Source organism: Zosterops lateralis (assembly GCF_965231275.1).
Source record: "Zosterops lateralis genome assembly, chromosome: 25".
NCBI lineage: Eukaryota > Metazoa > Chordata > Aves > Passeriformes > Zosteropidae > Zosterops > Zosterops lateralis.
The window spans coordinates 4287023-4308898 of record NC_139785.1 but is presented as its reverse complement, the minus strand read 5'-3'; the positions used below and the strand labels follow the sequence as shown (position 1 = coordinate 4308898).

At 48.3% G+C, this 21876-nt stretch overlaps 2 protein-coding genes across 2 annotated transcripts in view; one reads left to right on the top strand and one right to left on the bottom strand.

Moving 5' to 3' along the window:
* NCAPD3 (non-SMC condensin II complex subunit D3) overlaps positions 1 to 13020 on the bottom strand; it is a 35127-nt gene extending 22107 nt beyond the window's left edge. The window contains exons 1-15 of the mRNA XM_083878176.1: positions 12927 to 13020; positions 12284 to 12438; positions 11185 to 11347; positions 10239 to 10414; positions 9979 to 10152; positions 9427 to 9488; positions 9080 to 9167; positions 7625 to 7758; positions 6870 to 6942; positions 6457 to 6579; positions 6058 to 6310; positions 5442 to 5525; positions 5215 to 5298; positions 2257 to 2330; positions 934 to 1068 (exon numbers count right to left, since the gene is read on the bottom strand). Of these exons, the coding sequence (XP_083734302.1) occupies positions 934 to 1068; positions 2257 to 2330; positions 5215 to 5298; positions 5442 to 5525; positions 6058 to 6310; positions 6457 to 6579; positions 6870 to 6942; positions 7625 to 7758; positions 9080 to 9167; positions 9427 to 9488; positions 9979 to 10152; positions 10239 to 10382 (1428 nt within the window). The 5' untranslated portion in view covers positions 10383 to 10414; positions 11185 to 11347; positions 12284 to 12438; positions 12927 to 13020. The remainder of the gene's footprint in view (positions 1 to 933; positions 1069 to 2256; positions 2331 to 5214; positions 5299 to 5441; positions 5526 to 6057; positions 6311 to 6456; positions 6580 to 6869; positions 6943 to 7624; positions 7759 to 9079; positions 9168 to 9426; positions 9489 to 9978; positions 10153 to 10238; positions 10415 to 11184; positions 11348 to 12283; positions 12439 to 12926) is intronic.
* A 395-nt stretch (positions 13021 to 13415) lies between these two features.
* On the top strand, positions 13416 to 21614 carry VPS26B (VPS26 retromer complex component B). Its single transcript, XM_083878086.1, has 6 exons — positions 13416 to 13684; positions 17003 to 17159; positions 18518 to 18682; positions 19953 to 20128; positions 20759 to 20901; positions 21377 to 21614. Exons 1-6 carry the CDS (start codon positions 13462 to 13464, stop codon positions 21518 to 21520), a joined length of 1008 nt encoding a protein of 335 aa, XP_083734212.1. The 5' UTR covers positions 13416 to 13461; the 3' UTR covers positions 21521 to 21614.
* Positions 21615 to 21876: the final 262 nt, after the last annotated feature.

The following is a 21876-nucleotide window of genomic DNA, read 5'->3' as shown; positions in this document are numbered from 1 at the left end:
AATCAGTATTTCCAACAGTTGGAAGCACTCAGCATAAATCACAAGTAGGTATCAGAGTGAGTCATGATTTCCGAGTCAAAAGGTAATGAAAAGAATTAGAGCAGAGTCACAAAATGCAGCTCCCAGAGTGAATAAGTGATTGGTGAGGTCTCTCCTGCTCTCCCCCCTCCCAGGTGGGGCAGAATTCCTGTTCCCCTTGATGCATTGGGATTTCAGCTTTTCTATTTTTCAAACCCAGTACTGCTTTAGTGCATAACTCTGAACTCCATTTGGAGTGTCAGCTACTGTTCTCCCGTTTTATTCAGACCAGACAATCCCTCTGGGGCTGGAACCCAAGGACACCCAACAGCCTCAGGCCCCAAAAAGTATAAACAAAAGTGAGTTGGGGAGGAGCAAACCGGGGGTAAATTACTTCATTACTGTAGCCCTGCTTTGGTGCCTGAGGTGTTTTGGTTTTCTGAAATTCTTTCCCCAGGGAATTTTTTTGTAAATAAGAGACAAGTTTTTGTGACTGTACTTATATTTACATTCTTTCCCAAGGAGGGACTTTTTCTTGCTGTCCCTCTGCTCTGACCAATGGGAGTGAAGAGGTTTGTCTTTGTGCCACCAATCCAATTGGTCTGTGTGAAATGGTATATAAAAGAAACACATCCCAAAAATAAAGAAGTCATTTTCAGAGTCTTGTGTTGTTGTAATGAACAACAGCATCACATCACCTGAAGCTTTAAGTGGATTAACCCCTGATGTGTAAATGGACCAAACTTATAATTGTGTGAAAAACTCGTGACCACCATAATTGCCTAAAAATTTCATCACCATCGTCCATCCTGGGTGCAGCCTCTGATTGCCCAAGCCATACCTGCTTGAAAGCCTTTAACAAACACCCATTTTTACTCTGTCAATCCTGTCTCTGCTCTGTCCCAGGGCCCTCACCAGGAGCAGCTCGGTGATGGAGTGCAGCGCCTGTTTCCGCACCGACACCGCGGGGTCCCGGCAGCGCTCCTGCAGCACGCCCAGGTCCTCAGCTGTGCAGGGCATGGCCCCGTGCTTCAGGATGCTCACAAACACCTGCCAGGCAAAGAGCAGCACAGCTCTGTCAGGGATCCACGCCAGGGGCAAAGCAAAAATGTGATTTAGCCCCCCGCATCAACGTCAGGCAGAGATTTATAGCGCCCAGAGAGAAGCGGCGCGTTAAGGATTCATGAAACTGGAGACATCACTGCAGTCATTGCTGCTCTGGAGCAGCAGCTGGAAAGGGAGAATGGCACAGGATTCATGAAACTGGAGACATCACTGCAGTCACTCCTGCTCTGGAGCAGCAGCTGGAGAGGGAGAATGGCACAAGATTCATGAAACTGGAGACATCACTGCAGTCATTGCTGCTCTGGAGCAGCAGCTGGAAAGGGAGAATGGCACAGGATTCATGAAACTGGAGACATCACTGCAGTCATTCCTGCTCTGGAGCAGCAGCTGGAAGAGGGAGAATGGCACAGGATTCATGAAACTGGAGACATCACTCCAGTCATTCCTGCTCTGGAGCAGCAGCTGGAGAGGGAGAATGGCACAGATTCCCCTTGGAAGTAACGTGCCTCCTGTACGAGCCACAGCTTTTACTTGGCAATAAGGAAGAGGGGTTTATTTTTATTCTTATTCTTAATCAGAAAGGATTAAAACATGAATTGCAAAGCCCTGACTGGGAAGCTGAAATCAGTGTGTGAATTGAGGGGGAAGAGCTGGGGTGAAGAGGACTAACAGAGGAAGGCAGTCAGCAGCAGACACCTCTTTTTTAAAACGAGGAAATTTCCATTGAAGCATCTCTCTTTAAAAACTAATGACTTCATTAAAGAAATGAGCAGCAAGGAAAAGCAGCACAGAGCTCAAAGAGAGGCTGGATATAACCTAATCCCTCTGCTAACAAGGTCAAAACAAACTAAGCAGCTAATATGCTTCAGTTTATGAGGAAGTCTCTTAATTGAAATGCCTATTGACATTTGACAAGAGCCTCTCCTCGCAAATGACGGAATAACAGAATGCCACCAAGGGTACTAGAGAAATTTCCATCATTATGCCTGCATTATTTACTTATCAGGAGCTAGTAAACAACATCTTTAATGCCTTTAAGGCACTCTGCAGGGAGAGCAGGAAGCTACAAGTGGGCAAAGTGACAGAGTTTGCAGCAAAGCCGTGGCCTAATTAATTATTTAATGATTTTGGGTAGTCACTGAGAGCGGGGGAAGGATGCAAACCCCACCCTACCTGCAGAGCAGATTTCCTCACGTTGGTTTTCTCATCTCCAGCTCTCGCTCTCAGCATGGCCATGACTTCTTTTCCTATCCAAAAGGAGGATAAAAATGAATTACTCCCACGAAGAAGGAATTACCCACAGCACCAGTTGGAAATACACAATCCCAGGGTGGTTTGGGTGAAAAGGACTTTGAAAATCCTCCAGAGCCACCCTTGGGACACCTTCCACTGTCCCAGGGTGCTCCAACCTGGCCTGGGACACTTCCAGGGATCCAGGGGCAGCCACAGTTTCTCTAGACACCCTGTGCCAGGGCCTGCCCATCCTAAAGCAGCACAAACTCAGTGCAAAAAAACAAACCCAGAGTTCCCCAAAACTTTCAGGACTGAACAAAGCATAGTTAAAACCACCCAGAACAATCCAGAACGAGGTGTGAGCCAGGAGGAAAAACAAACCCAAACAATTTCCCCTTCACTTCTCTCATTTGAAAATGCATCTTAATATATCACAAAGGAAAATGACGTAATAAATTTACTTGAGACATGCAGAAGGAAAAAAAAAAAAGGGGAAAGGTAAAAAAAAAAAAAAACAAACAAGGGGAAAAGGGGGGGGGGAACAAGGGGAAAAGGGGGAAAAAGGGGGAAAAGGGGGAAAAAAGAAAAGGGGAAAAGGGAAAAAAAAAGGGGAATCTGTAATTTCTGATCTCTTTATTTGTCTACACAAAAGATGCCAGGCTACTTTCAGAGCCTGAGAGCTCCTGAGATGAGTCAGGCACAGCTGAACAAAAGCTCAGGTAACCCTGATACCTGTGGGAAGAGCTCCCTGGGCTGAGCTCAGACAAACGGAGCCAACACAGAACCAGGGGAGGCTCTGCAGAGCTCACAACACCCACAAAACCTCCTGGGAGCTTTCCCTCAGAGCTCCACACAGCCTCAAGCATCAAAAGCATGAACTGCTGTGTGTTACAGAGGGGAAAATGACTCCACTTTTTAATTCCTCGAGGCTGCAGAGTGGCAGCTGCAAAAGAACCACCCCAGAGTCTACAAGGAAACCAGAACACATCTCTCTTCCCTGGATGTCAAGTTAGGGCTCAAATTTTACTCTGCACAGCCATATTCATACTTCTTGCATGTTGGCAAGGAAAAAAAAATACATCATCAAGGCAATAAGTTATTAAATGACACACAACTGAACACACAGATCAATTATTTCTCACATTTTTGAATCACTGAGCTATTTAACTGGCCATGAGGACTTGAAGCATTTCACCATGGCTTTTAAGGTTTCTATTTATTGCTGTTTGTTAGATTTCTCCCAGCATTAAGTCAGATTTCCCAAAGATATGCCAAATTTGGAGATCTGTTACTTAGAGATTCACATGGACATCCATCCTGTTGCCATTAAAAAATAGGATTAGTCACAGGGAACTAAGCAAAACTAGCTTAAAAATACATTTTTTACCAAAAGGAAGCAAAGGGACTTTGATTTTGGCTTTCTTAATGGGCAGCTAAGTGCATCCCAAGAGCAGCTGCACAGGAAGAGCACAGAACCTTCCCACTGCAAGATTTTGCTGCTAAAACAGTCCAGTCTTGTGAAGGTGACCAAACAATCACACTTTGACATTGATTTTTCTGATGTAGAAAAGAGTGGGAGGAAAACAACAACGAAACAACCAAAAATCCCAAGTTCTAAACAGCTGAGAACTCCCGAGGGAAGGGAATGTTTTGTGGGCAGAGGGAATTCTGCAGTGCACACCTCACCTTGCAGGTTATCCCCACCCTTGTTATCTCTGCCCTTGAGCTCTGAGCATGTTCTGACTATCCCCTGGCTGAGATTTATTTCTTTTCTAAAACACAATGAGCTGTTTGGGTCTTTGGAGGAGTGCAGAATTAGCACAGGCACAAGCCAAGCACAGGCATGTGCCAGACAGCTTTGTTAATGCACCTTGACTTGCCTCAGAGAGCTCTGGAGCTCCAGCATCCTCTGGAGTTCCAGACAGCCTTTCTTCATCCCAGCCTTTTCTTAATTTGTTCTGCCAAGTGCCAAGTGTGTGCTCAGCTGGGGGATCAGAGACAAACCCAGGCCTCCTCTGCAACTAAACAGGGAATATACACAATACCTCGAGTGGCCTGGAGGATTTCTCTGTCTGAGGGAGCAGATTAAGGGAATTTATCAGCAGAGTGATGTTTGAAGAAAGGGAGTTTTCCATGGAGGGGGGAGATTGGAGCCTGGCTCCTGCAGATAGGGAGGGAGATCCCATGTGGAACAAAGGCACCACTGCAGGATGTGGAGAAGGCAAAGAATTGAACTGTCAGCAGTTCAAGGGAGGTGAACAGCAAGGATTGAGAGAGCAGATCCTGGTAGGGGCTGAAAGGTGAGGGAGAAAAGCTTTTCCACAGAAGAGGAGAAGAAAGGGAGGGGTGTAAAGGAGGAACATCCTGGCCACAAAAGTCAACTTGCATGGTGATTTCATGCTGTCAACAAATTCAAGGCAGCCTGCCATGCTGCATCAGGACATTTCATTGACACTCTGCTTTCAGCTGCAGGGAAACAGATCCTTGCCTAAAAAGGTGTTGTGCTCTACACAGTAAAATATATCAGTTCTTTGTGCACCGGAGCAAGAGATTTAATTACCCTGAAATTCATGGAGCTATAAGTGTTATATCCCACGTTAATTACCATCCTTTTTTTGGGAAGAATAAATTACCTGCTTTTTCAACAAGTGTTGCTGCCACATTAGTACCAACAGACATCAGCATTTCAGGACTAAATGTATTTTTTAGACTTGAGTGGAAATAGTGGTTTTTTTTTTTAATGGCTGGCAATTCCACCCCTTTCATCACCCCCAAGTGTTTTGTAAGAGCTTTCTCCACTTCCTTTGAGAAATGGACAATGAACACACTTCAGAAAAGTCTGATTTCAATTAAGGCTTTGAATGGTTATCTGAAAAGGCTGCTTTAATTCTGACATACCATCAGCCCCAGCAGTGTCACTGCTGTCTGTCAGCTCGATAGTTTTGAAAGTTGGTAAAGTCTTCTGTGGATGGTTGGACACAGCTGAAAGAAAAGATAAAAGCTGAAGAATAATAAAGGCAAGAGGATGGTCCAGTGTGACACAGAGATCCTCATGCATGCCCTGGGTTTAACAGATATGTGTATTTTTTTAGGAAATGGCATGCCAAGAAAAGCCTGAGACTTACTGGAAAAGAATGACTCTATACCTTCTGTACTGACTGTCACACTCGCAGTGTTTGTGTTTGCTTCCAACACTGTGCGGCCAGAGGCTGCCAAAAAAGAGAAATAAAAAAGGGAAATCAAACAAAGTATTTTAATTCTGGATGTTCTGTCAGGCCAGATTTTGTTTGGGCGAGCAATCTGACCATGGGATGCCGTGTGCAGGCTCTGAATGTGCCATCTGGCCTTCAGCACACCTGGGGGAGCTCAGAATGCCAGTCACGAACAGAACAACTTAGCAGAAGCAAAAGGCAACTCAAGATTTAATCAGCTGTCAGGCAAGAATGAACTGCTTCTTTTTTTTTTCCCAATGAGCAATTTGGGTTGTCTGTAAACATCCTTCAAAGGGACCTCGCAGAGGAATCTCTTTAGAACTGATACAGGAGAATAAATCCCTTCCAAATTTGAGGCTTCATAAGTAACAAGGCTCATGAATTGCTGCTCATTACGACACAATACGACTCTGTGTAAGGACTCTGTGTGTGCCAGTTTTTAAGTTCCTGACAACTCCAACCTCCCAGCAATTATTCCCTTGAAAGTTCAGGGATGATTTTCATTACCTCATGTGCCCATAATACTCACAGCTCTGTAGTAAGTCCTGAATGCTCTCTGAGACAGCAGCAGCTTTCATTTCCAGACAATGGGCAAAGCTGCTGAGAGCTTTGCTCCGGACCACGGGGGCTTTGTCTGAGCACCGGCCAAACACCATGACCTGCACTAAAAACTTGTGCTTTAGGAACCTCTGATGGTCCAGGGACAAGGAGCTGCCTGGGTTCCTCTCTGGAAGCTCCAACAAAGCCAAGGCAACATCAAGAGCAAACACTCTGTAGGAAACCTGCAGGAAGAAAAAGCACACAAGGTGCTCTGTTCATGGAAGTGAACACTGAGTTTTCTTGCCTCTGGGTACCAGCAGTGACAGAGTTATTATTCAGTGCTGAGATTGAACCCTTCATCTCCAAAACATCAAGGAGATGCACTTACTTTGGTGAGTGAGTATTTGTAAAGCCAAGCGATGAATTCAGCGAACTCTGCACAAGGGAGTTTGTCCAGCAGGGTCACCAGGGCCTGGGCTGCGTAGGTGCGATAATCAGCCTTGTCTGGGACCTGAAAGACAAGGGGAAGGGCACCCTGTGAGATTTCACTGCTCTGCTCTGGATGCCAGAAAGGCATTTCAGGCCTTAAGAGAATTTTTTTTTAATTTATTTAATGAGCTGGTATGTTCACATTCAACAATAGCTGGGAGAATCATCACGGCTTTCCTCAGCCGCTACTTCACCATCACAGGTTTTCATTCCTTACAAAAGATTGTGAAAACAGATTTCCTGAACTATCAGTGATATTCTATTTTATCCACACGAGTTCTCCAGCTCCAGAAGTAGCAGAGCTTGGCATACCTTGGTGCAGATATGCTGGAGCAATATTCGCAGGACGGGATAAACAGCTTCTTTCAGCTCATCTACCAGAGAACTGCACAGGAGAGAGAAAGAAAAGCGGATTTTAACAAAGCTGGTTTATAACAGAGGAAAAAAAAATCAAGGACATTCCTTTTGGAATGCAATTGAAAAGTCAGGAAAAGTGCCCATGATTCTGGAGTCATGGGTGCAGCAGGATATACTCAGAGAGCCATCCTTACTTCCCACACTAACCTGGCTTTGCAGGCATAAAATAATTTCTTCCCATACTTTTCTAACAAAGTAAAGGGTAACATGAAAAGCTTCTTTGTTCTCAATCTACTTTTATATGTTGTCTGGGGATCTCTGCACAAACTCCACTCCCAACAACGTGGATCCCCAACAGGGGGAACAAACATAGGCAAAACATATCATTAAGCAGGAGAGAGCAAAGAACTGAGGAGGAATGAGCTCCCTGTTAATCTTTCCTTTCCTCCACAATTCTCTGTGGTAAAACACAAAACCTGAAGAACTGACACAAAGCAAAATACAGAAAACAGGTCCTTTCCACAGCACCTTCTTCTCCCTCTGCCAGCAAACTCAGTAAATTCCCATTCCAGACATCTTAATTAAGCCTCATTTGCACAAACAACTTCAAAGCCAGTGCCAGTTTGTCTCATCCCTTTATCACCTCGACAGCAAAGCAAAGGCATGCCCAGAAGAAAAGGAGCAGCCATGGCCAGAGCTCTGAACATCACCTGATGAATTTCACAGCCTGGTTCCTGGCGCTGGTCACGGCTGATGTGATGGGAAGGGCCTCACACCTGGAGCCCCCTCTGCCCTCCACCATCAGAACGACACTGAGGAGCCTCTGGAACACACAGCGAAGGGTCTGCAAAGAAAAGGTTGTTGTTTTGGCAGGTTCTTTTCCATGGGCAGGCACTCCAGGGTTGTGGAATAATTTTGAATCAAGCTCAGAAGCAAAGAGCAGCACAGGTTAAAGCATAACTCCCAGCAGAGAAATGCCAAGAGGACACTTTCTAAATACACATATCATCTTTCCTGGCTGTGGTGTCCTCATGCTGGTTCAGCAAGGTCTCAGAAGGGCTTTCTGAAAGCATTAACAGCTGCCATCCAAAGAGGGCAAAGTCCCCCCTCCAAAGTCTCTGTGGATTTTTTTTTTTTTTTTTGCCAGAAACATTTGGAATTTGAGGAAACTCACTGGATTTTGCACAGGAGATGTCTTAAGCTAAATGTGTGTTTTGTATGACCATATGGATTTGAACTTTTGGAGTTGCCCCCCTTGCCACATGTTTGGGATTACAGCTTGCCCCATGATCCTGACATTCCCTGAGCAAGCAGGAGAGGCAGGGAAGATGAGGCAGGTCTGGGAAGGGGAGTGACTACCCCTTGCTGTCCCCACAAATGTCAACAGCTCCAAAAAGGCTCGTGCTGCACTGAGAAACTGAAGAGGCAGAAACACACAGGCCTAGGGCTGCTGGAGCTGGGCTGGCACTCAGGAATAACCAGGCTAGTGTGTACTCCAGGCTTTCCTGACTAGACAGCTGCTGATTCCCAGGCTGCAGGCTCAGAACCAGCCCAGGGGGGTCACACAGACTCACAGACACACCTCAGGCACACCCAGCTCTCAGCAGCCCCAAGCAGAGCAGCAGCACTCAGGAGAGTGGGAGATGCCCTGCCCTGCTGGCCAATTTAAACAAATAAAGATGGGAAGTTTCTGGCAGAACTGGCTGCACCATGATCACAGAGTTCTGTGAACAAGAACCAGCCCTGCTCTCAGAGCACTGCACAGCCCAAGCCCTCACAGGCTGCCAGGCGGTGCTGCAGCTCCATCTAGCAGGGAATCACAACATTCCAGGCACAGGCAGCCACCTGGAATTCTCCTCTCTGAGATTCAGAGACCCAGTGGCACTGCAGCTCTCCCTTGTTTTCAATCCATTTGTCATAAGAGTCAGCAGAGCATAGGATTCATTGTACACAAGTGCAGCACAAAGAAGCCAAAGGGAATAAGGACTGGGGTGGAAAAAAAAAAACAACATTTTAGCTCTGACCCAGCAAAGATGGCACAAAGAGGGAAACTGAAGTGAAAAGCAGAAACCATACAAGTAAAAATGGCACGTGGAGAAGGAAAGAAGCAAGCACTCCTTTTCCATGGTGCTGTGAGGATGGTAAAGGTTCTGTTTGACTTGTACCTTATCTTCTGTGCCATGGAAAGGGGAACACAGCAAGTGAAGTCCATAATAGGCCAGCTCAGGAATGTACTTGGCTTTAGCAATATCCCTGAGAAAAGAAGGTAAAGAGATGTCTTCACCTCTCATCAGAGGAACTGTGACTATTAAAAGAGTTCAGTGACTGCAAAGCATTCAATATTCACAAAAGTATGTTTGCTGTTATCATGTGGAACATATTCAAATTATCTTTACAAGATAAATTGTCACTTTCATTTTTATACAAACAGGACAATAACACAAGCAGTGAAGGCTTTACTTGTTCAAAGCATCATACAAACATTAAGAAATATTAAAAATTATTTGCTCACATTGCTGCTGAAAACTTGAACTCGTGGACCACTGGCTCAAAGCTGGTCATGTCAACAAAGACCTGCAAGGGGAGAGAGCCAAGCTGAGCTCAGTGCCCTGAGGGGAGGATGTGCAGGGCCCTGGGATGTCTGGGCTCACACCATTTGGTTTAACTTTTAAACACCTCCCTTGAAGCAGAACAAAAGCAGAGCCCAAAGCCCAGGAGCTCCCCTCAGGAACTAGTGGTGGCTGCCCCTGGATCCCTGGCAGTGTCCAAGGCTGGGTTGGACAGGGCTTGGAGCACCCTGGGATGGTGCAAGGTGTCCCTGCCCATGGCAGGGGTGGAAAAAAAAGATTTAAGGTCCCTTCCAACCCAAATCCTTCTGATTCCATGGACAAAAGACTTGCAAGTGTTCAGCATGAGAGGCAGACACAGAGATCCCACATCTCCCTAATTCCATCAGGGACCAGGTGATGCAGGGCAGGGCTGCCACCCCTCCCAGCAGAATGCTCTGCATCCCCAAAAAGTCTGTGCTGGGGACATCAGACTCCCCAGGCTGGATGTTTCTTACCTGCAGGCAGTTCTGCATGCACTGAGGCTTTTCTTTCAGGGAGAACTTGGGCAGGAGTCTCAGGATGTTTTTCAAAAGGAGGAAAATGGCATTGCGGACTTGGAGAAGATCTTCTGTGGAGAAATAAACGTTCTCACCATCCTCTTCCTCCTCCTCTTCCAACATCTCTTCCATCTGTATTGGCAGAAAAGAGAAACAGCTCGCCAACAATTTGCTTATTAACAGGGATTTGTATTGAAGAGATTGCACAGACATCTTACACTGGGGTTGTCATTCCTGGATGGTTTCCCTTTCTTTCTGTTCCTCCTGGCATTGGGCTGAGAGCTTTGAGTCTGTCCCTTCTTCCTTTTCCTCAGCTCTTGAGGCCAGCATTTTGTCAGGGTGTGAAGACACTTATCAAACATCACTTGGTGGAACACCTGGTTGGCTATGCTGCCTGCCCAGAAAAAACAACATCAGTCCTCTTCCAGACAAAACACAGAGAGCATCAAACCATCTGGGCATCATGTCCCACCCCTGGAAGTGTTCAAGGCCAGGCTGGAGCAATCTGGGCTACTGGAAAGTGTCCCTGCCCATAGAATGAGATGAGCTTCAATGTCCCTCCCAACTCAAATCAGTTTGTGGTTCTGTGAGCTCCCCACAGGTGTCCCAGAGCCTAAGAAAGTCCAAGAGAAGAATAAAGAGCTGCTTGAGCTGCACCAGGCTGGTGCATCACCAGCAGTGACACATTCCAGCAGGATCACCAGCTGACTGAGCCCTTCCAGCTCCCCACAGAGATCAGCAAAACCTCAGGGCGTGCTGGAACACAAAGGGAGCCTGCTGTGAACTAACCTGCTGGAAAACATTCAGCTGCTGGCTGTTTTCAACTGATATGTTTGTTTTCACAAACAAACCCATCCAAACGTGCTGCACAGTGAAATGCTCCCTGGTTACAGAACAGGAATAAGCTCCTGCCTTGACTGCCAGAGCTGTGTGGTTCCAGCTCTGTGCACACTCCTCTGTCACCTTGTCACAGGACACAGAGCAGGAGTGAGGCCACCAAAGCCCTGTGTGACAGCAGGGTGACACTGCTCAGCACTCACACCACGCTCAGCTCGGTCCCTGAGGATTTCATGGACATCAAGACAACACCAGGAATTGTCCCAAACCTGACCCTGCCTGCCCTGTGCTGTCCCCAGCCATGAGGGGACACATCCCAAGGCTCACCTGGGATTTCCAGCAGCAGCAGGTAGAGCCCAGCTGAGTGCAGAGCAAACACTCTCTGCTGTACGTTGGCTCTCCTGTGCTGGCCCACGTGCACAAAGTGATGCAGCACAGCCACCAGGGCCTGGTGGGACAGGCTGTTCTCAGCAAACAGGGTCCACACGTTCTGAGGCAAAACAGGAATAGTGAGAAATCCCATAAAAATATGTCCAAAACTAGGCAATATTCAGATTTTAACAGGTGCCACCATGACCAACTCCCTATGTATTACATGCTCTAAAAAGTGCTTTACTATTTATATATTTAAATATATTATTTTTACGTATATTATTTATACTTATAAAAGATATTTATTCATAATATATATTTATTACATGTCTATATTATTTATTTATATAATCTATAATTTAATATTAATATTAAAGTAAAATAAAGTAATATATTAATTATATTAACATACAGTTAATAATAATCCTTAATATATAAAGCATAATTTAATTTATAATTAAATAATATATATTTATATATAAATAATATATATAAATATACATTGTATATATAATCTATATTATATATTTAATACCATAATATATATTATCAGTATATTATAATTAATAATTAATACTATAGTAGTACTATATATTAATATAGTATATAATGTTATATTAATATATAATACGAATATAATATATAATATTTGATATATTAATATATATTATCATAATGTATTATCATTATATAATAATATAATTAATCATTATCAATATAGCAATATTAAATATAGATATTATATACTATTATATTAATAAATAATATTAAGATATTATAATCTATTATATTTAATATATTAATATATAACGTATAAAATATATAAATTTATAGAAATATATTTTTAATATTTCCTATTTATAATACATAACACTATATATACTTAATATTATGCTAAGTTATATTATTAAAACTTAGGGATAGGCTTCATTCTGAAGCATTCCAGCACACAGAGCAAGAACTGTTTGAATAATTTTTGAATATTTAGTGAATTTCAAGGCCAGACTGAGGTGACAAAGTGAGCGTGTGTGGCCCCGTGTCCGGGCGGTGTCACCTCGGTGCTCTCCGGGGCCTGGGCAGCGAAGGGCTGCAGGGCCTGGTACAGGCGGGTGAAGGCTCCGGGCCCCTCGGCCGTGATCTCCTCGGCCAGCCAGGGCTCCAGCGGCTCTGTCTCCGTGAAATCCAGGTCCCACACCGTGTCCGCCCACACTGAGAGGGGAAAAAGAAAAGTGTTTATAAGCGCCAGGGGCGAGATTCTCAAAAAAACCCCGCGTTTCACCCAAAACAAGGCTCAAAACAAACACGGGATGCCGAAATCCAGCGGGACACGGGCACAGCTGTCAGTGGGACAGGCACTGCCAGTGCCAGGAGCCTCCCGCTGCCTGGAGACACCCGGGACCGGCACCGGGACCGGGACTGGGACTGACACCGGGACAGAGAGACCGGGACACAGACTGACACCAAGACTGGGACCGGGACACAGAGACCGGGACCAGAACCGAAAGAGAGACCCGGACCACGACCGAGACCGAGACCGGGACAGAGAGCGGGAACCGGGACCGGGGCAGGACCAGGAGGAGGACAGAGACCGAGACCGGGAGAGAGAAAGAGAACGAGAGAGACACAGAGACCGGGACAGAGAGCAGGACCGGAACAGAGACCCGTACGGCGACCAAAACCGAGACCGGAACACCGACCACAACCAGGACAAGAGAGCGGGACCAGGAAACAGAGATACCCGAGACACACAACAACCAAAACCAGAACAGATCTCGTCACCCCGGCCCTAACCCTGACCCCGGCCCTGACCCCGACCCTCACCTGCGGCCACCTCACGCAGCCTCCACCCTCCCAGGGTGCTCCTCAGCCGCTCCGCCGCCATCGCTCCTCCACCGCCCGCCCGCCGGGCTTCGAACGCGCCAATGGCGGGCGCGGGGCGGCCCCGGCCAATCGCGGCGGCCGCCGGTGCCCCGGAAGGAGCGGGGCGGGGCGGCGGGTGCGCGTCACCGCGGGTACGCTGTGTGTGGGTGCGCGTTCCCGCGGCTGTGGGTGCGCGTTCCCGCGGGTGCGCGGGTCCCGCCGCCGCCGCCCCGGCAGCGCTGTCGCATTGCGGCCCCCCCTTATCGCCGCCACCGCTTCTGGTCCGGTGCCCCGGCCGCTTTCCCGGCCCCGCAGCCCCGCCCCGGCCGCGGATCCGCCAGCGGGGTCCGCCCCGCGCCGCATCCCGCGGCCATGAGCTTCTTCGGGTTCGGGCAGAGCCCCGAGCTGGAGCTGGTGCTGAGCGATGCCGAGAGCCGGCGGAGGGTGGAGCACAAGACGGAGGAAGGCAAGAAGGAGAAATACTTCCTTTTCTACGACGGGGAGACGGTGTCGGGGCGGGTGGTGCTCACCCTGAAGAACCCGAACAAGCGGCTGGAGCACCAGGGGATCAAAGTGGAGTTCATCGGGCAGATCGGTGAGCGGGGCGGCCTGGCGGGCCCTTGGCGGTGTTCCTTTCCTGGTGCCCCTCGTGGGTGCCGGCAGCATCGCTGGGGCCTGGGGGGATCGGGGTATCCCACAGGATCGGGGTGTCCCACAGGATCAGGGCATCCCACAGGTGCCAGGGGCCTGGGGAGCACTGCTGGACCCCACGGTGCTGAGATCTCTGTGGGTGCCAGGGATCCAGAGAACACTGCTGGTGCTGGGAGTCCAGGGAGCATCACTGCACTCTGTGGTGACCCCACGGGTATTGGGGGTCTGGGGGCATTGCTGTGCCCCACAGCACTGGGATCCCACTGGTCCCAGGGCTCTGGGGGCATTGCTGTGCCCCACAGCACTGGGATCCCACTGGTCCCAGGGGTCTGGGGGCATTGCTGTGCCCCACAGCACTGGGATCCCACTGGTGTCAGGCAGGCTCTGTTCACTCCCGGGCGATGCTCGGCTGCACTCAGCATTCCCACGGCTGCCTGACATTATTCCACCCCCCGAGCTGGGCAGCCTGGCCTGTTCTCCAGGCTTGAGCCCTGGCAGAAGGAAGGGCATTCCAGTCTTTTTCCAGGTCATTGTTCCCCTGTCCTAATTTCTCACTTGTGCTCAGTCACCGATTTCAGCTCCGAGCCGGGCACACTTTGGTTCCATCCTGCAGTTACCAGGTCCTGCTCCCCAGGCTCCAGGAGCTCCCTGCCTGCTTCCCTCGTGTCCCTGCTGATCCTCTTAGGGATGCTGAGGGTGCTGATGGGGTGGATTTTGTCCCTGTGTCCCTTTTACCTGGGTGCATGGCCTTTCCTGGGGCCTGCAGGCTCAGCTTGGCTGATCCCCCCTTCTTGGTCGGGTGACTTGGAGTTGTTCAAAACTTGTGGTTATCTGTGCGTGTAACCAATTCAGGTTGAATATTTCCTGCTTTCGTAGAGGAAAGGCAGCTGCCACACCCACCCCTCCATCAGAGCAAAGCTGTCCGTGCTCCACGAATGTGCCCTGAGTTCTACAGGCCAAAAAAAAGTTCAGGATGTTCCTTTCCCAGTGATGTGGCTGCATGGAGGGCCTCACATCTGTGCTTGGCTCTGAACCCCAAAATCACTGCTGGATGGAGCCAGGGGCCTGCAGCCTTTGCATTGCAAATCCTGTGGTGAGGGAACGTGAGCAGGTTTCCCACCCAAACCCAGTGCTGCTCTTTGAGAGTTTTATTGGCTTTGCTTGTGCCTGACTCTGTTTTTTGGAAAGGAAGGGAGTGTGTAAATGATGGAGTGTAGGTGAGGCTGTTCATCAGGAGCCGGGTTGTGAGTTCCTATTGCTACAACTGCCAGTGGAAATTAATCATGAACTTTGTTTCCTGCTCCACTGTCTCTGCTGTGCTGCCTTGCCTGCTCCTCATTCCCTGTTTTGGAAGACTTTTGAGCCGTGCCTGTGTGGAATAACTGCTTTGTATGCACATTATTGCCCAAGCAGGGTGTGTTAGAACTGCTGTGGCTGCACATTAGCCCTTATGCCCCTCAGGCCTTTTAGATAAATCACTGAAGTTTGTAGCACTAATTGCACTTCTCAGTGCTTTCCATCTCTTGCTTTGTGTTCTGATTTCTTGCTGCCATGAGGTCAGCGTGGAGGTGAGACAGTTTAACAGGCAGGAGGGACTGGGATGTGAAGAAGGGAATTTTTTACAGGGAAGAAGCTCCAGAGGAGGTACCAGTGAGTGCTGAGCCCTGCCAGCTCTCAGGTGAGCACCATTCTAGGTGGTTTCACACCGAAACATTGGCAGGTTATTTTCTCAGTCTGGAAACCTCATAGCTCCAAAAACCTGAAATTGCAGCTTATACCTGTTTGACAGGCTGGGAGTGTGGGAAACATCACTCTGCTTCAGGGTGCTGAACACAACCTTCTGAGGCAGCAGAGAAATCAGTGCACTCACTGCCATTTGCCTCCCCTTGCTTTAAGTTTGATTTGTGCCTTCTGCATCGTGTGTCACCGTAGTCTGGGCTGAGCTTTATTTTTCCTGTTCCTTTTTTTTTCTGTTGGCACGTGGCTTCTCCCTGTCACATCAGCGAGCACTTCTCCTCTCAGTGGACACACGCATCCAGTGCACAGAGAGAGGCTTTGGTTATTTATGTCACCTGCCCAGCCTGAAGGGCTTGCTGACATTTGCTGTTGTGCGTAAGTGGGGAGAGCTCGAGTGCCAAAATTTCCATTAGAGAGATAAGGTGAGCAAAAGGGCTGTGAGGAACAGGCATCGCTGAAAAGCTGAAATATCTCTTTGTGCATCTCAAGGAGGGCAGAACTGCAGCTCCTGAGCACCTCTGATACCTCTCAGCAGCCTCCTCTGCACAGTTTAGTGCTGACACTGAGCTTGTGTGTGTGTGTGATTGTGTGATGACTTAGGTTTTTGTTTCCTCATCTGAGCAGAAAGGCTTTGCCTTGCAGAAGGTCTGTGTGGGTGTCCTGTAGGCACAGGCTCACACGCAGGGCTGGGAAGGGCAGGTTTCATTGATGGTTTTGGGTAATCCCAAGCTGTTCATGCAAATTGCAGAGTTTTAAGGGTTTCGGTGCTTTGTCTTGAGACAGAAAACTCAGTAGAGGTGTGGAGGAAATGAGGAAACCTTCAGTTTCCTGCTGATGTGGGGAGGTTGTGGGGAAGAGCGAGGCAGGGCTGGTCACTAGAGCTGGTTTGGGCAGTGCCTGCAGGGGTGAGAGCTCTGCCCTCCCTGTGCTTACATGGCCATTAATGTGTTATCCACGGGCTGGAGGAGCAGTGGGTTCAGCTGCCTCCCCACTCTGTGTGTGGCTGTGCAGCAGGATCAACATTGTCATTTATTCCCTGCTGCAGCTCAAGGCCTCTCAAGCTCTTGGCTGTCTAAGGATAAGCAGGAGCAGTTGGAATAATCCCATCCCCTCTGTTTTGCTCTGTCACTGTCTGTTCCAGACAAGCACTGGTGGTTTTTCCTCACAGTGGCAATGCCTTTGGCCCTGGAACACAGTGCAGAAAATTATTGGGAGGGTTTGCATGAGCTGCAAACAGTCTGACTGTATTTAATATTGATATAGGTGATAATGTCAGCCCAGGGCAAGTTGTTGATTTATTGTAGTAAAGGAAGCTGTGTGGACCTTTTCCTTCCTGTTCCAGGGAGGAGAGTTGTGTCCTGCACCTGGCTCTGATGGAGAGCAGGGAACAAGTGCAGTTCTGTGGAGCCACAGCTCCCCTGGAAGGTTCTGTGAATGGAATTGAAGGGAGGAGTGACCTGGACAAGAGAAAATCTCCTGTGCCACGTGGGGTTATTAAGCTTAACCTGGATTCCCATTTCCCCAGAGCTCTACTATGACCGAGGGAACCACCACGAGTTCGTGTCCCTGGTGAAGGACCTGGCCCGGCCTGGGGAATTCACTCAGTCACAGACCTTTGACTTTGAGTTCACACACGTGGAGAAACCCTACGAGTCCTACACGGGGCAGAACGTGAAGCTACGGTGAGTCCCCTGCCCTGCCTGACCCCACTTCACTCTCATGATGCAGGAGCAACAGAACTCCAAATTAATTTTATGGGCTGAGCTGTAAAAAGCTGCTTTTGAGGTTTTTAATTTGCAAGCACGCATCAGGCTCTTCATGGAACTCATTTTTCCCCTTTTGAGTGACAAGAGAAATCAGCCCCTTTTTGAATCAAATAGTTGCTAATTTATTTGATAATTCAAAAAAAAAATCAAAATAAACTGTTTGGTTTAGTCTCCAGTGGGGATATTTTTGCTGTAATCAGTCTTGTCAACTTTAATTGTGCTCGGTATGCAAACAGATGCTTTTGCCTTGTGCCTTGTTCATATGTTAGAAATGATATTTCACATCAGGGCACTCAGTCGACTCAAAATCCTTTCACTGGCTTCAAAGTGGGGGTTGGAAAAGTCTGAGATCTGCACTGGGAGGTGTGGCTGTGCAGCCTGATGTAATCTTGCAAAAGGGCAGTGGTTTTAACATGTGCAGGCTGTTCTTTGGATCCCCAAAACGGGGCTTAGGTAACTCGGGCTCACAAAATGCTTGGGAGCTGAGAGGAGCCTGCTTTTCCATCTGAAAATTCCCTTCTGTCTTTTACACTGTGGGGTGTTGGCTGCTCCAGGGGCAGGTGCATGTAAAGAACTGGGGGCTCTTTTGTTTTGTTCAGACCTGGACTAAAAGAGACCAAATGAATGGGAAGAGGAGTTTCCTTGTGGCAATTCTTTGGTTTCCTGCTTAATTTGTCCCTTTGGACATTCCCCATTCCCTGTTCTTGAGGTGCTGGCCCTTCTCTCAGCTGTGCATGAGCTGAATTGAGCACCTCCCCTTGCCAAGGAGAAAGTTCCAAGCTTCACTGGGAAGAAGGAACTTTCTCAGTGGATCTGTTGAGTTGATCACACATTTTTATTTGGATTTTCAATCAAATGCTTTCAGCTCTGTAGATGGATCTGTTTAATCAGGTTGCTGGGATAGTGCAGCCCAAGCTACTCATCCCCTGTCCCTGCTGTCCCCCTGTGTGACCCTGATGGGAGGGGACTGTCTGTCACTAGATGGACATAAAAAATGACACTCACCCATTAGGTTGAGAAGAGAGAAAAAGAATGGAAGCTTTATTTTTAGATTCTGACTTATTCTTTGGAATTTGATCAGGGATTGGGAGATGAGGTTAACACTTCTCTGTGTCAACCCTGAAGTCCATCAATTTATCCTTCCCCCTGGAAGGAATGTATTACTTACCAAACATCAGTCTTTGTTTATGTTACAAGCCTGAGAACTCTGGTAGAAAAATGTAAAAAACATCAGAAGGCTGAAAAAAAAATCAAGACAACAACTGTCCCTGCAGGTATTTCCTCCGTGCCACGGTGAGCCGCAGGCTGAACGACGTGGTCAAGGAGATGGACATCGTTGTGCACACCCTGAGCACCTACCCCGAGCTCAACTCCTCCATCAAGATGGAAGTGGGCATTGAGGACTGCCTGCACATCGAGTTTGAGTACAACAAGTCCAAGTGAGTGTCCCCCAGGAGCAGCTGGAGGTTTCCTCAAAGGAATTCTATGTCCTGCTCCAGGGTGTGGGTTTCTCATCTTCTTTTCTTTGTGTTAGAGCTGGGGTTAACAGATGGGAGTCACAATTTTGTGTTCAGTGTTTATTAATCTTTATCTATAGCACAGTCTCATGAGTTGTGAGCTCTAACTAACAAGGTAGAAAATGGAGGTGTCTCTAACTCTTTCCAAGGTTATTTAAGGATAATCTATCCAATAATGAGATTACATCTATATTATTTATTCTTTTAACCCAACAATGACCACCCAAAGCCTGCAATGCAGATCTTTTCACCCAATTAGAAAAAAATACCCAAAACCAAGAAGAAGGTGAAGAAGGAGGACTTAGACAACACCTTAAATCCTCCATATTGCCCCATATATATCACTATATACTAAAACCTTAAATTCTAAGTTTTTCACCCTGTGAGATCACACACCATTAAAACTCCACACCCACAACCCCAGTGCTGTCACTCAATTTTGGAACCCTGTTCCATGGCCTCAAGTCAAATGTGGTGCTTGCTTGAAGGTCAGTGCCTTTTAACACAGAAAGCCTGAAATACTCAGTTCCAGAATTCCAACACCAGGGAGGCTGGGACACAGCTCAGATCTTCCCTGAACTGTGGATTCCTCTCCCTTCCCTGTATCTCTGGATCAAGGAGTGGGAAGCAATGGCTGTGGCTCACTGATCTATGAAATTCTTGCTGTAACTTCCCACTCCCTGTATCCTCAGCCAGGTCAGTATTCCAGGTGTCTCCAAAATGCAATGTTTGCCCCTCACCAGGCAATAGAGCTGAAATGGGAATTAACTCCAGCAAAGAAGTTGGGAAGAGCTTTTTTTAAACTACTCCTAGTGCATCTTTCCCAGCTGGTGCTGGCAGATTTCCCTGCAGGTGGTGGTTGGTCAAAGCTTGGACTCGATCTCAGAAGACTTTTCTAACCTAAATGATTCTGTGATTTGTGTTGGTTTAATACTGAGTTTGGAGCCTTTGCTCTTACAGGGGTTTCTTGCAGATACTCAGCCTGAAGTGATGTTTTTAATGTATCTGCTCATGCTAAATGTTCTTGTGGCTTTCCAAAGGAGCAGAGGCTGGTTGCTGGTGGGGGTGGTTGATTTGCCATCTGCTGTGGGTGAGAGCAAAGTGCCTGCCCAGCAAGTCCCTGCACGTCAGCCTCGAGCCCTGCTCTGCTGCACAGGGTTTGATCCTGGTGTTTTCTCCCCTCTGGTGCCAGGTACCACTTAAAAGACGTGATTGTGGGGAAAATCTACTTCCTGCTGGTGCGGATCAAGATCAAGCACATGGAGATCGACATCATCAAGAGGGAGACGACGGGCACGGGGCCCAACGTGTACCACGAGAACGACACCATAGCCAAGTATGAGATCATGGATGGGGCACCCGTGAGAGGTGAGAGGGCACAGGGACCCCCAGCATTCCTCTCCTGGAGCCTTTTGGGGTGGGAATGTGACTCCTGCAGTGTTTTTGTGTGCTCAGCTTCCTGTTCCATTGGTGGGCTCAGAGCAGGGGGTTGATCTGATCCTCTTCCTTCTCCAGTGTGATGTGAGGGGGAGCTGAGGCAGAACAAGTTGCAACGACTTAATTCTTTTGATGAAGCAGTGGCAGAACCAGCTATAAATTGACAGTTGGCATGGGCCACCAGCTGACATTGCTGCAGCTCAGAGCAGAGATGGTTCTGCTCTGTGCCAATCCCCTGTGCCACTGTTCCTTTGCCCGGCAGAGTCACCTGCCAGAGAAAATGTCACCTTACTCATTTTTTCCTGCAGTGCTGTCTTGATGCAGGTCCCAAAAGAGTCCTGTGCTGTTAGAGTGGAGCTGGAATAGCTGTCAGCAAGGGCAGGATCAGGCTGTGGACCGTGCCATGCTGGTTTCTGAAGGGAGTTGAGCTCTCCTAGCTCATGTTAGTCCACTTGTGGAAACGGTGACAAAGGTTGTGGCCGTGTGAGTTTGTGTTTTGCTGCTGCTCTCCTGGTTTCTGCCTGCATCCTGTCTGTGCTGACAGCTCTGTGCCCTTTCCAGGGGAGTCCATTCCCATCAGGCTCTTTCTGGCTGGCTATGAGCTGACTCCAACCATGAGGGACATCAACAAGAAGTTCTCTGTGCGTTATTACCTCAATCTGGTGCTGATCGATGAGGAGGAGAGACGCTACTTCAAGCAGCAGGTGAGAAACAGAGCTGCTGTTCTCCTTGGCAATGATTGATTGGGATGCTTGTACAAGGACCTACTGGCAATTTGGGATTCATCACGTGGAAATATTGTCTAGAAGAATGTCCGTGCAGGGTCAGATGTGTGTGGTGCTGGGGAGGAGTCTGGAAGGTGCTTTGTTTTTCTGGAAGAAAAGGATTTTCTTCTAAATATGGATCCAGAAGGATCTGGAAGGTGGGAATTATTTTTTTTTTTTTCTGCTCAGTGGTGGAGCTTCTGTGCTTCACCTTATCAGTGGCACTAGGACAGAGGTGCTGGGGATGTCCTCTGTGTGCCCAGACCCAAATTTCAGGCAGGCTGCATCACCAGGCATGTCCTGGCCGTGGGTGGAACACCAAGCCTGGTTCAGCCTGCAGGGCTGGGTGGGGCAAGCAGAAGGTCTCAGCAGAAGGCCTCACGAGCCCTGACAAGCCTTGGCTGTGTCCCTGCAGGAGGTGGTGCTGTGGAGGAAAGGGGACATCGTGAGGAAGAGCATGTCCCACCAAGCTGCCATCGCGTCCCAGCGCTTCGAGGGCACGTCCTCGCACGAGGCCAAGCCCCCCGGGCAGCCCACGGAGAACAACGGGCAGCAGTGAGCCCATGGGGGCCACCCAGAGCCCCCAGGACAGCAGCACCCAGGAGGGAGACGCTCAGAGACTTCACAGAAATAAATACCCGTTTTTGACTTCATTCCTTTCTTCAAAGGACTCGGCGCGGTGGGAATGGGGCGGGAGGGCGGCTGGAGCTTCCCAATCCACCCGTCCCTCTGGAGGCTGGGCCGGCTGCTGTGAGGCAATGTCCGGAGCCTGTGGAGCTGCCTGATCTCCTCTGTGCCCCGAGAGCCTCGGCCTGGCAGCGGGGAAGGAAGGAGAGAGCAAAGGAAGGCTCAGGCTGCAGCTTCTCCCCAGCCCCGTGGAGTTTGCTGTGGGGATCTGTAGGATGGATGTTTCTC